The sequence below is a fragment of the Sardina pilchardus genome, chromosome 1 (assembly GCF_963854185.1).
Source record: "Sardina pilchardus chromosome 1, fSarPil1.1, whole genome shotgun sequence".
Taxonomy (NCBI): domain Eukaryota; kingdom Metazoa; phylum Chordata; class Actinopteri; order Clupeiformes; family Clupeidae; genus Sardina; species Sardina pilchardus.
In genome coordinates, this window is record NC_084994.1 from 17,148,450 (window position 1) to 17,163,148 (window position 14,699).

The window sequence follows — 14,699 nt, forward strand, 5'->3', positions numbered from 1 at the left end:
GCAGTCTTTAAAAAGCAGTGTAACTGAATCTAAATGTTGTGTTCATTTATTGTGTCTTTGTGTTTCCAGATCAGAGACACACAGACCTCCATCTCCCAGCTGTGTGTCTGTGAAGAGTGATATGTCCCGGCCTAAACGTCCAGACTTCAGCAGTGAACCACCACACTCTGAATCCAAGTGAGTGAGTGAGTGAGTGAGTGTGTACAGTAGGTAAAAAACAATTAACATTTATTTCAGTAAATATGTGAGTGAGTGAGGGAGAGAGTGAGAGAGTGAGAGAGTGAGAGAGTGAGTGAGTGAGTGGGCGAGGGGGCGAGTGAGTGAGTGAGTGAGTGAGGGGGTGAGGGAGTGAGAGACTGAGTGAGTGAGCGAGCGTGTGAGAGACTGAGCGAGTGAGGGAGTGAGTGAGCGAGCGAGTGAGGGAGTGAGAGACGGAGCGAGTGAGTGAGTGAGTGAGTGAGTGAGTGAGTGAGTGAGTGATCGAGTGAGTGAGTGATCGAGTGAGTGAGTGAGTGAGTGATCGAGTGAGTGAGTGAGTGAGTGAGTGAGTAAGTGAGTGAGTGATCAAGTGAGTGAGTGAGTGATCAAGTGAGTGAGTGAGTGAGTGAATGATGGACTTTAGTCCTGGTGTTAGCTGTAAAATATTTTATAACAGGAACATAAAGTTCCCTCTGAAACAGTCATCAGACAGTATCGGTGGAATATACAGTAGGTGGTTAAAGTGATCTTTAGGTAAGTGCATTAACTTGATTTGTGGCTAAATAGAAATGTATGTGATGTAAGGGACGACCAAAAGATTGGCCGACACATTATTGATCTGCGCTGTAAAATAAATGCTCTACACGGAAGCATCTAGACTTGTTGGCATCTATGTCTGTACACGTAGGAGTACAATGCAGTCTTGTGGTCTTTGAACGAGGCCATATTACGAACATCATCACAAATCCTTTAGTAACGATCCTTTACATGTTCACATCTGGTAGACAGGGACAATAATCAGTATTTCAGTGTCTTTTGACATAAATGTTGAATGTAGAATGCTGTCCTTGTGCTGATTGGCTGTAACCCCGTGTCATGTGACCCCAGACTGGAACACATCTATCGTCATGTCTCCTGCTGGGCCTTTCCTACCCAGAACTAGAGAGTAGGTCACTAATTTACAGAGGGCCGCACTGGACTCTATACCGTTACAACTGTACCGCACTTTTTAAGGCTGCGTCTAGGTTGTAACAAAGGTACATGTCACTGTTCAGTTAAATTATAAACAAACTATAAAATATTTTTTAAATTCTGTTTAAACTTTCATAGGGTATAGATGTATGACTCTGTTCTGGTGAAGTTTCAGAGGTCTCAAGTCTATCGTCTTTGTGTAAAGCTAGTTTGAACTGAGAAAATAAAAAAGTGTTACGATTGTGCCGGTTCTTCCCTATTGTTTTGGACAAAGTTCTGCACGTTTCACTTCAATGTAGACTGCATGCCCAGCAAGCAAATAACGTTCTGCTAACTTTAAGTAATGTTAGCTTTTGGTTCCCCTGTGGTTAGTTTTTCAGCAACCTACTAACAACTTTTAGGTTTACTAACAACTCCAGGTTGTCAAAAAATTAACGTTCCCCTAATGTTTTTACAACTAAAAAAAGACACGTTATATTATGGTTGAATCCCAGCAAGCAAAAACGTTAGCCGTTGGTTCTCCTGTGGTTAGTTTTTCAGTAACTTTCCAATACCCTGAAGAGAACGTTAGCTCCAGGTTATCAAAGTTCCCTGGACGTTTTTGCAACTAAAAAAAGAAACGTTATATTCTGGTTGCATTTCTCTTTTCACACAACGTTGCTACTTAGCTGTTTTTTGGTATCTTATTTGTATAACCATATAGAACGCAATTTTCTGGTCCTGCGCTTGGGTTATTGTTGATGAAAATTTTCTATCGAGTTTCTAATTGAACACGGCCAGCAGCCACACTGCAAATTAGTCGGAATAATTAGTTGCAAATTCGACATCAGTATAAGCCTATTCTATTCTTCCCCCCTCTGTTGGATTGATATGCCTACCAGAGCCTATATAGCCCGTCTAAGTAGCAAGAAAGGGGCAGCTAGTGCGAAAGGTTGACAGGAGCTACTTCCATCATCTCGGGTCCGTGAAAAAAAAACAGCCAGCTCTGGTGTGTTGTGTTAGCAGACTCTGTACCACGCTAACTTTAAGACATTTGGATAACAGAGATAATGTTACTGACGTACTGGCTGTATGGTATCGAATCTCCATATCATTTTCCATGCACTTTGAGCCATTAAATCCAATACGGTAAAAAAAAAAAACACTGCTACAGGGTAAACCGGCTGGCGGAAGAGCTAGCTAGCCATATTCTATAGGCAAACAAATTCTGCCCTGCAGTCAACTCTCGACTCGCACTGGTTTCATTTGTGAAATACAGTCTTTCAGACACGCACAGAATGTCAACAGTTGGGCTGAGCAATCAACCCAAGTTATAATCTTGGTTAATCTCCACCAGCCAGTTTGCTTACAAAAACAATTGGCTGTCCAAGTTATAGCCTACGATTACTGTTTTGTTGTTTACTGTTTTCACTTAGCCTATCCCACAATTCCCTGTCCCAATTTAAAACAAATTAAACCAAAAATTCATCATAGTTCTCATAGACTTTTAATGGAATACGATGCAATAAAAGCAGACAGATTTGAATTTTGAAACGTGGTTGGGACATTTCATCTTAGGCTAGCCTGCTCTGCTGATGTTTTGAACAACCGATCTGACTTAATAGTTAGCCTATGGGGAAAAAGACACCATAGACAAGAAAGTATTAGACCTAACCCGCATTTAGATGTTTAGCTGACACATAAGAGTAGCCGGCCGTATTCTTCGCAGTTCAGCAAGCAGCTCACGGTAAGTGTTGAATATAGTAAATTGACATTGCCTTTCTCATCAATGACGTACGCTCCCTCTATGTCCACACACTTCGTCGCAGACGGCTAGTAGCCTATGAATAATGAAACAAATCGCATGTCACGATAAATCTAATATTTTTCCCCCCTAAACGTTCATTGTTGCTGGGAGGTTAGGGGAACGTTAATGCAACCAAATATTGTAACGTTCCCTAAAGGGTAGGAGAACGTTCTGCTAACCAAAATAAATAACCAGAAAAAAACGTTGTATTTTCGTCAGGAAAACTTTCGTGGGGAACCATAGGGCAACTTTCGCAACTTTCAGGCAATGTTCCCCTAACCAAGAAAAAAACGTTCTCCTAACCAGAAATTGTTAGCTGCGTGCGTTGTGAACAGCGCAGCAATCTCTGGAAACGGTGGAAGTCGCAGTAGGCCTAGCCTAATATCGCGTTCAATGCTGTAAATCCGTCTGTTCCAGAATATTTGGTTCAATCATCAATCTTTGGTTTTGGTGTTTGTGCAACTGGGCCCTGAAGATTTAACAGAAGTCTGAGTAGCCCTACGTAGGAATTAGGAAAGTATACAAAGCAAGATCAAAATTGGGCTACCTTTCTTTCCCCCATATCATCTCAGCGTGAGAAACATCACAGATTCTCAATTGGTCATCAACTCACTGTGAGTCCTGTGTATTGTAGCAACGAGCACAATACTGATGTGGTGAATCCAGTGGGAAAATCTCATGTAGGCCCAGTTTCTAGGCTATCCTTTATTTTTCGTGTGTGTCTCTATGATATAATTATTTTTTAGATGCAAAAAGTCTAACTGGCTTAGCCAAAGTTTGTCAGATGGCGGCTCAATTTGGCTTAGAAAATTATTGGCTGGCGAAATTATTTTTCGTTAATGGTAAACAGTATTGTGATTCATCCGTTTATTTCAGATAATTTGTTATTAAAAACTATTAGCAAAAAATAATTCTAGAGAGCCGTATAATAAGTGTGTTTAGAACAACAAAGCAAAACAGAAAAATGGACACAATTATTATACGGCTCTCTAGAATGTTGAGGGAGCTCCCATTCACTTTGAATGGACCTCCCCAACGTTCTACGGTCAGTTATTTTTGCATAATGACCGCTCCGAAGGTATAATGATCGCTGCCAATGGCAACGGGTTCACTCCGCTAGTTGTTGCGGAAGCCACGAAACGGTAGCCAAGTCATTGCTAAAGACACATTGAGATGAGTTTCTTTTTCTCGTTTTGGCAAGTAGCTGTATAATAAGCGCGATAATGTATAGAACGCCGGTCATTATCGGAAAATAATTCCCTTCAGGACGAAGCAAAGCAGTTCATCCTGTCGGGAATTTTTTTCCGATAATGACCGGCGTTCTATTCAGATTCAGAAAACTTTACTAATCCCCAAGGGGCAATTCAGTTTACAGCCAACCCATCCATTAAGGGGTTAAAAGTTTGAAAGCGCATTGGCATTCACTAGAATGTATGCAATGTTAAAAATGATAATAAATAGACAAATAAACAAGTAAGTAAGTGCCACAGCAGTCATACATCTCCTGTCCACACACACACACACACACACACACACACACACACACACACACACACACACACACACACACACACACACACACACACACACACACACACACTTCATTCACCAGTGACAGAACAGAGCAGCAGGGTGCAAAAACCAGTATTGCTGTATTATGTGTATTCTTTAACAGTCTAGCATGATGTTCATTTAACAGTCTAATGGCAGAGGGCATGAAGGTGTTTGCATAGCGGTTGGTTTTACGTACTGGCACATGAAACCTACTGCATGATAACCAGTCCATGGCTTAATACATGATTTGGTTGGCACACTATCCTCTCTGCTTTCTGCACCACCCTTGTTTTCCAGAGAGAGCAGAGATTGTTTAGCTGGGAGCCAGTGATTTTTGAGCATACCTTCACGATGTCGCTCAAGCTCTTTTTGTCTTTCACTGATAGTCCATTAAACCAGCAAATGAAAGAAAATGTTAGTAGACTCTCAATGAAGGCTTGATAGAATTTTTAGGTTTTAGGTTTGCTCGCTTAATTATGCTATCTGTATTCTCACTGAATTTAAGTTGTGGGTCAAACACTGTACCTAAGTACTTATATGTTTGGACTATCTGAACAGCCTTATTATGAATCACGCTCGGTTTTGGATCCTCCCTGCACTTCCTAAAGTCTATGATGAGCTCTTTAGTTTTAGACACATTTAGGTCAAGGAAGCTGTCATCGCACCATGTAACAAACTCTGTGAGAGCTCTGCCATGGTCAGATTGACCAACCTGGAGAAGAGACAACAGGGCCGAGTCATCTGAAAACTTCACCAAGAAGCTGTTCTCCCAAGATGACCTGCAGTTATCAGTGTATAGTATGAAAAGCAGGGGGGATAGCTCACAGCCCTGGGGAGAGCCTGTGTTCGATACCAAGACAGAGGATGTGTTTCCATTTACTATTTTCTGTTTGTTAAAAAGTTGAAAACTAGTAGTAGGATCTGCTCGGGTAGCTTAAAATAGGAGGCTAGCCGTTCAATTAGAATGTGGGGCTGCATCTTGTTAAAAGCTGAACTGAAGTCAGCAAATAAAAGTCTTGCATGTGATGCAGGTGTCTCCAGATGTTTAAACACCTTGTCAAGAATGAAGAGCTTTGCATCCTCTACACCCTTGCCCGCTTGATATGCAAATTGTAGTGGATCTAGTTTGCCTACAGTTAGGGAGATGATTGTATCTTTGAGGATCTTTTCAAAGCATTTCATTACCAGGGAGGTTAATGCTATTGGTCTGAAATCATTGAGGTCTTTGGGAGATTTTATTTTGGGAATGGGTATTACTGTTGATGTTTTCCATAGATCAGGTATATCCCCACTGTCAGCACATTTTTGAAAGATAAATGTGAAGGCCTCACTAAGCTGCTCGGCGCAATAACGCAGTGTACGGCTACAGATTGTGTCAGGGCCAGCAGCCTTTCCTATTTTTGTGTTTTTAAGTAGTGTTGTGACTTTTGTCTGTTGAATTTCTATCTCTCTCTGGGGCGTTAACATCTCTCTTAGTGTGCCTATGCTGTCTGGAAAAAAGACCTTTCAAACCTGCAGAAAAATGTATTAAAAGTATCTGGTAAATCGCCATTGTCTATACCATTTAATATTATAGGTTGCCCTGTTCTGCTTACAGGTTGATTAATGGCTGTCATAGTTTTAATACCTTGCCAAGCTGCCTTTAGATCCCCACTGTTATATCGCTTTTCAATCTTATTCCTATACTGGATTTTTGCTTTCCTTATTTCATTTTTGACTTCTCTTGAGGCATCTTTGTTCTCTACAGGTCCCCTGAATAGAATGTCTTTTTTTTTTCCGGTTGATAACACTTTTTAGTTCTTACGTTATCCATGGCTTATTATTAGGGTAAATAATCACATTTTTAGATGGAATAGCCACATCAACACAGAGGGCTCTATTATCAGGATCAACTGGGCATTGTCGCAAGTCACTCGCGCTAGTTTCTTTGGGGGCGGTCCTAGCGCAAAAGGCTATAATGACAGCTTGAAAAGTGAACATTGCGCTCAGCGCAAAGTGAAAAGGGGTTGTCTTAATTTAGTTAATTAGTCGTGGGTGTCTTTTGGGCGTAGCATGCTATAAACCAATTAGATTTCACACTCTCATTCCCTTTAAAAGCCTGGCGCATTGTTCAATGGTCTGTTGGTATTATCATGGCGGAGTTACCTGGGCGTCTACTCCAGAAGAGACCGACTTGCTCGTGCGTGAGGCATGGGCGGCGCGTAATGGAGCCTTCCTAAGCCTTCCCAACTTTTATGCTGGGAAATTGTGAAAATAATGTACATGATGTGTGAATATTATTTTCTAACACGGATAGTTCCGGTCCTTGATGATGATTGGCTGAATCGCGTTCGATGCTGTTATAAAATCCAACACAAACATACACCTTGACCGCATTTCGTTAATGCACTACCACAACTTGCACAAAAGTTAAAGTGGCTGCGTGTCGATGTTGCATGGCAACCATTCCTATGGAAGAAATATTTATTGGCGGAAGAATGATTATCTATGAATACATCGATGTATAGTTACCGTTTTAGAAAAGCAATAAGTCACTCTAGTCCATAGTTTAGGCTACACTGATTTTAGAACAGCTAAGGGGGGTTTTAGGCACTTGCTTACGGTCTCTCGGGGCTTATGACTTAAATAGATTATTTCAGAATGAACGCAGCAGCCGCAGCAGTAGTGAGAAGCTAGTTCTCACTATTGATCATTATCATTATTACATTTCCCTTGTGTGTGTGTGTGTGTATTCACACCAAATTGGCATGCCATGCCGTACCCACCCAATATGCACAGCATCCCATTAGCTGCCTGCCATAAGGCTATTTACAATCTTCAATTTTAAGAAAAAGTCAGTCAACACGTTATCAAAATTAACTTAATGCGCTATAGAGCTATATCCACGCGCACACATTTCGTCTGAACAGGAGAGATTACGCACGCAGGCGCGCAACTAGGCTACGTGTTGTTTTCTTTTACTCCGCTATCAGCACACAATGTGAAGCTAATTCACTAACTCAATAGCCTACTCATCATGGATATCGCAAGTTCTTTAAACAAACAAAACAGAAAGGATGGAGGATGGAGGCAGCTAGAGAAGTTATTCCAGATGAGCAATAACAAGGTAGACAGTTGCCAGAACACTACAGCTGTTTAATGCCAGACGTTAAAGGTATGCTAGAACAAAACTAACTGAAGGTAACTTAGCCATAGGGCTGTGTAATGTTGTCTAAATGAGCAGGTCACTGTTAGACGTTATTGTTGTATTATTGCATGTGGATGTTGTTATGCTATGTATGCTACTTTATGCTGACCAATACACGAACCTAAAACCGAGAAACGGACAAATATTATTTAATTATATTCGGGCTGCGCGCTCCTGCTGATGAAAGAAGTGCGCACTGTGCACTCTTCCATATCCCCAAGCCTCATGCGCTCATATAATAGCCTTTCAGCTATGCGCGAGTGATTTCCGACTAGGTTTTTCCTGGTCAGTGGCGCACTTACTTTCTTCATCCATATATTAGCGACTGGCGAGCTTTGCGCCGGACCACACCTCTTCTCTTCACTGACACGCCCGTTAGGGCGCAATATCATCTCCCATTTAGAGAACGTACATTTGCGCTGGAAAAATGAAGGATGCGCTGGCAGAGAATAGTAATTAAAGGTTGCGCCAGTGGCGAAAGCTCATTGCCCGGTTGGCATGATAGGGCCCAGTATTTGACATATGCAGACATTGTTTCTGTAAGCTTGTTAATGTCACTACAAGTATCATAAAAACAATTCCAGTCTGTACATTCCAGACACCCCTGTAGAGAGGAAATACTGTCTTCTGTCCAGAGTTTTATAGTTTTCTTCTCGCGCTCAAGGCGTCTGAAAGCAGGCTTGTATACAGGCATCAAATAAATACTATTGTGGTAGGAGGCACCGAGGGGCGGCATAGCCATGGATCTATAGGCCCCATTTACTGAGCCGTAGCAGAGACCTAAGGTAGTCTTCCTCTGGGTTGTAGAGCAAGTCACATACTGTTCATATGATCTTAAAGTCATTTTACATTATCCTTTACCTATTTTTCTGTTTTGCTTTGTTGTGAACCTAAACAATAATAGTACTGCAGGCATTTTAAACTGTATACAGATAATAGATAGCTAATGCAATTTTTTTGTGTTTTTTCTTATTTTTAGAAAGCCGACAGTCAATTTTATAAAGGCAATCTACAACACCATGGGAAACTCCCATCGAGCATTTGCTATGGTGATGATTTACATGGCTTTATTTTCAAGAGGTAATAAACTTCAATTAACTTATGTACATTTTATTCCATATTGTGTGTGAATCTCAAGTATTTTATTGAAGCCTTGTTACTAATAATGGTATATTTTCCCCTTCTCAACTCCATACACATCCTCCATGTCTCCATGTGACATCACATCATCACTGAAAATTAACTGTCTTACAAATTGACAGGACAAGTTGACAGGTACTCACTCACTTTTATTTGGAAATGGGAACCAATGTTATTTATCTGGCAAAGTCAGCCCAGTAATCTATCCGCTGTTCACCTAGTACACTGTAAAATATAATGAGGCAATTGCTTTCTGTCGCTAGCATAGCCACTTTTAACATGATTTTACACTCACCGGTGACATAAGAAGTCACATGGGGATAATTCCTCTATAGTCAAAGAGCTCAAAATTGAATCCCGTGAAATCCCTCTTGTGCTTTCTGAGATATTCAAGATGGCGTCAAAAATTGCCGCTATTTGGAGATTTTTCCATATTTCAAGCTTAAAGCAAAATACAAATGCAATAAACATGTTAAAATATTTGTTTTCTCATATATGTTTTCTCATACAGCCTTCAGCTTTGTACCTACGGCAAACCACAGCCGTGGCGATATAGGCCAACAACACCACTCCCACTTGTGCGATGATGCTTAAATGTGTCAATATAAATTTGTCAATATAAATGTGTCAAAATAATTATGAAATTGACTTACTTACCCTGAAAAAAAACATATTTTGATCTTTTAATTGCATTTGTATTAGGTTTTAAGCCTGAGATACAGAAAAAAACATTTTGGACGCCATCTCGAATATCTCAGAGAGCACAAGGGGGATTCACAGGGACTTTTAGTATGTCGTTCCTAAAGGTATTCTGAACATATCCTGAAAAATTAAACTTGTTACAAATTTGTTCGGGGTGTAATCCTATTACTACTGGAAACTATCAATTAGCATTGTGAGCTGCGCTGTTTTAAGTTTTAACACGCCGCTGTGCACAAAGGGGGGAATTCTCCCATGCGTGTAAGGGTGCGTAAGTCCAAAAAAAACATGCAACTACGCGCATTTCTAGGCGAATTCTGCCCTCCACCTATCTGCCATTTATGTTATGTTGATTGCATAATTGTTCCATGTTGGGCTTTCAAAAGCAAATATTTGGCAGTATTTTACTTTATGAATCAGCTGATACTGGGTAACTCCTTACAAAGAAATCACGTTCAACTTAGACCTCAGCTGCGTTCTAAAGCACAGCTCAACTAATGCAATGCCACCCATGTACATGTCCATTCGGATTGACTACTGTATCTTTTCAAGGAAAAATAGGTGACACAGGACTATTCCGATCAAATATTCTAAAGCGCTTGAAAGCACCTGATCAGAGTATAACATATAAACAGATGGCACACATTTTTAAATTGGAATAATTGAATTGGAATGACAAGAAAAACTGTCCATGTAAACATGACAAGTGATTCAAGATTGTTTGTAATTTGACATTGTAATGGAGTTCTTATGTGAAATAGACTTGTTTGAAACAGTTTGTCTAATTCCCATAATGGTTCAGAAAGTTTTCTTTCATTGTCAGTGATGTGGAAGCTCTTAGGATAATGGACGAAGTTTGGAAGACAGAAAAGAATTTGGGCAAATTCATTCATTTATGGTAATACACATCTCTCTACCTCTTTCTCTCTCTCTCTGACTCAATGGTTGTGTGTGCTCAAACGTAGGTGTTCTGTGCCTTTTATTTTAGTCTGCAGGGTAACTCCCTGTGCAGTGAAGACTCCATCCAACGATACTTAAATTTCTCTGGGGATCCAGATCCACCATACAAGTAATTCTTCATTTGTTTTTTTTCTTAAGTCTTTTGTCAAATGGAGTCTTGTGTGTTTGAATGTGTCTGGGTAATCAGTTATGTTATACGCAGTGTTGGATTCTCTAGTGGTTTGCGTTGTGTTTTAGTTTTGATGTTCTAATGTCTGAATTGAAGTTGTTCAATAAAGCTTGACGGCTGGATCAGGATCGGCGATTGAATGATGATTCATTGTAGTTAGTACAATCGGTGTATAACAGAACACAGGCTAAGTCTCAGACAGTAAAACTCAACAGAGTCTTACTCCTTGTGATTGCTATCAAAAGCGTGGCGCACAGAATCTCCGCGGAAGATGCTGCACGCTTGGCTTCTCGATCCGTCTCAGAGTCAAATCCTTAAGCAAAGTTAGTTATACTGAAACATTCTAACAGGAATCATACCCACGTAAACGTGGCAACAAGTGGAAAAAAACAGCTCTGACCAGATGGCAAACCCAGACACAATGGCTCCGGCCCTCGGCCCATGTTATCACTGATGTTCCGAGGTACAAGGCCTTCTCTGACGTAAACAGGCCTAACGTGAATAGGTTAAATTTTTTAAATAATAGGTATCACCATAAAACTTAATCAGTTGATTACTTACACAAGTATGAGAAAAAAGTGTATGTTTAATTATGCAAATTAGGCATTATCTCATTAAATATGTGTGATTTTGCTTATATATAGGTTCGCATCCCACCATTGGCAGCAATTTTGAAGGTGCATGTCTCACAGGTTAACCAATTTAAAGATAGAACGTTAGGCTTGTTAACTGTTAGTTACATAGTTCACGCTTTAGATTGGGGGGCTGCAGAATTTACTACAAGCAGGTAAGAAGTGGCTTGTTAACTGTTAGTTACATAGTTCTCGCTTTAGATTGGGGGGCTGCAGAATTTACTACAAGTAGGTAAGAAATGTCTTTTTTCACCATTAACAAGCTGCTTGTTAACACTTACAAGCTGCACGATAACTGTTAACAAATATGCTTGTAAGCACCTTTAAATGCTGCTTATTAACACTTACAAGCTGTATGTTAACAGTTAGTTAATGTTATTAAAGGATAACAGCAGTTAAGTAACTGTTAGTAAGTTAATAACTAATTGTTAACTGTTTATTATGCACTGTTAATAGCTAATAAGCACATGTTATTCTAAAGCGTTACCAAATAGTTTTCTTAGCCTACACGTCACAGTGAGTAGGTCAATAATTGGGTTCGGATCATTGCTTCGCATTTCCTAAAATGCATGCAGCTGTTATGTTTTTTTGTAAACAGAAAATAGATATCCCAGCAAGCAAATAACTTTCTGCTAACTTTAAGTAATGTTAGCTTTTGGTTCCCCTGTGGTTAGTTTTTCAGTAACCTACTAATAACTTTTAGAGAACATTATCTCCAGGTTGTCAAAAAAATTAACGTTCCCCTAACGTTCCCCTAACTAAAAAAAGAAACATTATATTATGGGTGAATCCCAGCAAGCAAATAACGTTAGCCGTTGGTTATCCTGTGGTTAGTTTTTTAGTAATCTTCTAATACCCTGGAGAGAACATTAAGCTCCAGGTTATCAAAGTTCCCCGAACGTTTTTACAACTAAAAAAAAGAAACGTTATATTCTGATTGCATTTCTCTTTTCACACAACGTTGCTACTTAGTTGTTTTTTTGGTATCTTATTTGTATAACCATAGAACGCTATTTTCTGGTTATATGCTTGGGGTTTATTGTTGATGAAAATCGCCCCAGAGTTTCTATGAGTTTCCAATTGAACACGGCCAGCAGCCACACTGCAATTTATAATAGCCTATTCTTTTCTTCCCCCCTGTTGGATTGATATGAAGGGGCAACTAGCGCGAGGTTGAGAGAGGCTACTTCCATCATCTCGGGTCCGTGAAAAAAAAAACAGCCAGCTCTGGTGTGTTGGTGTGTTAGCAGACTCTGTACCTACATAGCTAACTTTAAGACATTTGGATAACACAGAGAAAGTTACTCACGTAGGCTACTGGATATGGTATCGAATAACGTTCTTCACATCATTTTCCATGCACTTGTTCCATTAAGTCAGACAAAAAACAACTCTGCTAAGGGTAAACCGGGTGGGAGAGTCAGGCAAACACAATCTCATGCTAACTGAAAATCTGACAGAGTTGTGTTGCATTAATCCATGTAGGCTACAGTTAGCGATTAGAGTGGCACCTGAAAATGATGCATTCATGTTTTTAAAGCTTTATTTGTTATGAAAATATGATGATGAGGACTCCAACGAATGGCCTTTCTTTCTCAAAGGTTGTTGTTTACTGTTTTCACTTAGCCTATCCCACAATTCCCAGTCCCAATTGAAAACAAATTAAACCAAAATCCATCATAGTTCTGAACCGAGGACTTTTAATGGAATACGATGCAATAAAAGCAGCCAGTTTTGAATTTTGAAACAATGTGGTTGGGACATTCAGCTTAGGCTAGCCTGCTCTGCCGATGTTTTGAACAACCGACTTAATCGTTTATTATGGGGAAAAAGACACCGTAGACAAGAAAGTATTAGACCTAACCCGCATTTAAAAGCTTAGCTGACACAAGCACTAGGTAACTGGCCGTATTCGTTGCAGTTCTGCAAGCAGCTAATGGTAGGTAAAAAAAATGTATGTGTAGTGAATTGCCATATCATGAATGCCGTTCGTTCGCCCACTATGTCCACACATATCGTTGCAGACGGCAAGTGTAAATAAGCGGAGCCAATCTGGATGTCACGATAAATCTACACATTTTTTCCCCCCTTTCAACGTTGTTGCTGTGAGGTTTGAGGAATGTTAATGCAACCAAATATTGTAACGTTCCCTAAAGGCTAGGAGAACGTTCTGCTAACCAAAATAAATAACCAGAAAAAAACGTTGTATTTCCGTTAGGAAAACTTTCCTGAGGAACTATGGGGCAACATTCGCAACTTTCAGGCAACGTTCCCCTAACCAAGAAAAAAACGTTCTAAAAACTCTCTTAACCAGAAATTGTTAGCTGGGATGTCATTAATTGACATTGTTAAGTTTAAATATAGTGTAAAGAAGAGTATTGGAAAATCCACCTGGCTGCTTTAGCTGTTGAAACTAGCAACTCGAGATACACTATTGTTTTCGTCAGTTTTGTGAATCCACCCCCAGGTGACTATGACGCTGATTGTGTCAGTAATATCACAGGTTGTGGAACCAATGGTGCCCTTCATCATTACTTTCTGCTGTATTTGACTATTTGTTTCTTTCAGCTTTCTGGTTGTTTATCTTACTCTTTGTTTATGTGTGTGTGTGTGTGTGTGTCTTTGCTCATCAGTGGGAAGAGTATTATTGTTGATGATGATGATGATTCCATTCCATGGTTTCACAATTCAACTGAAGGAAATGTGGACAGGTAATTCTTTTCTGACAAAACAAGATATTTCAGGATGTTTTATTGGGCTTTAGTAACACTGATGCTATTCATGCTGTTTTATTTTTCATACTAAGCAACTATTTTATTAATTCGATAAAATAATGGATTTCTATTTCATTGTTCAATAGCAGAGTGGTAATCGGGAGAATTCCCAGTGGGCCACTGGCGATTTGAGGCCAGACATATTACTATGAACACAAAAAGCGCATGATGTTGATTTTTTTTTTTTTTTTTTTTCGCTGTGCCCTCCAGAAACCTGCACTGTGTGGGTCTTATGTTCCCAGGGCCCTTTGTTCCCAACGTCCATGATCCCCATTTAAATGATTTGCTTATACACTGTGACTGAATCTCAATGCCCCTCTCTCAGAATTTGATGCTTGTTCCTGCTAACTCTGTGATAGCTTAGGGTGGTCCTATAGTGACATTGTAAAGTGTGTAAGGGCTCACCCATTCCATAAATTGGTATTATGCATGCAGACTTAACCCAAGGGGATCATTAACCATTCATAATGTTGTGATGTGAAACACAGGGTTACCCATAGGCAATTTTTGGTCAACAATATGTCACAAGTCATGTCCCATGTACACATTTTAAAACATAGGTTTCTTTGCTCGTCAAATTTGAATATTATAATCGTGCATAACATAAACGATCCATTTTCATAGCACT

General features: G+C 39.8%; 1 protein-coding gene across 6 annotated transcripts in view; it reads left to right on the plus strand.

Moving 5' to 3' along the window:
- LOC134083260 (activating signal cointegrator 1 complex subunit 2 homolog) overlaps positions 1-14,699 on the plus strand; it is a 63,428-nt gene that overhangs the window by 17,436 nt on the left and 31,293 nt on the right. For all 6 annotated transcript variants that reach the window (XM_062539497.1, XM_062539525.1, XM_062539541.1 and 3 more), the window contains exons 5-10: positions 70-177; positions 8,677-8,777; positions 8,960-8,972; positions 10,360-10,434; positions 10,525-10,605; positions 13,931-14,008. In XM_062539497.1, coding sequence (XP_062395481.1) covers positions 70-177; positions 8,677-8,777; positions 8,960-8,972; positions 10,360-10,434; positions 10,525-10,605; positions 13,931-14,008 — 456 coding nt within the window. The remainder of the gene's footprint in view (positions 1-69; positions 178-8,676; positions 8,778-8,959; positions 8,973-10,359; positions 10,435-10,524; positions 10,606-13,930; positions 14,009-14,699) is intronic.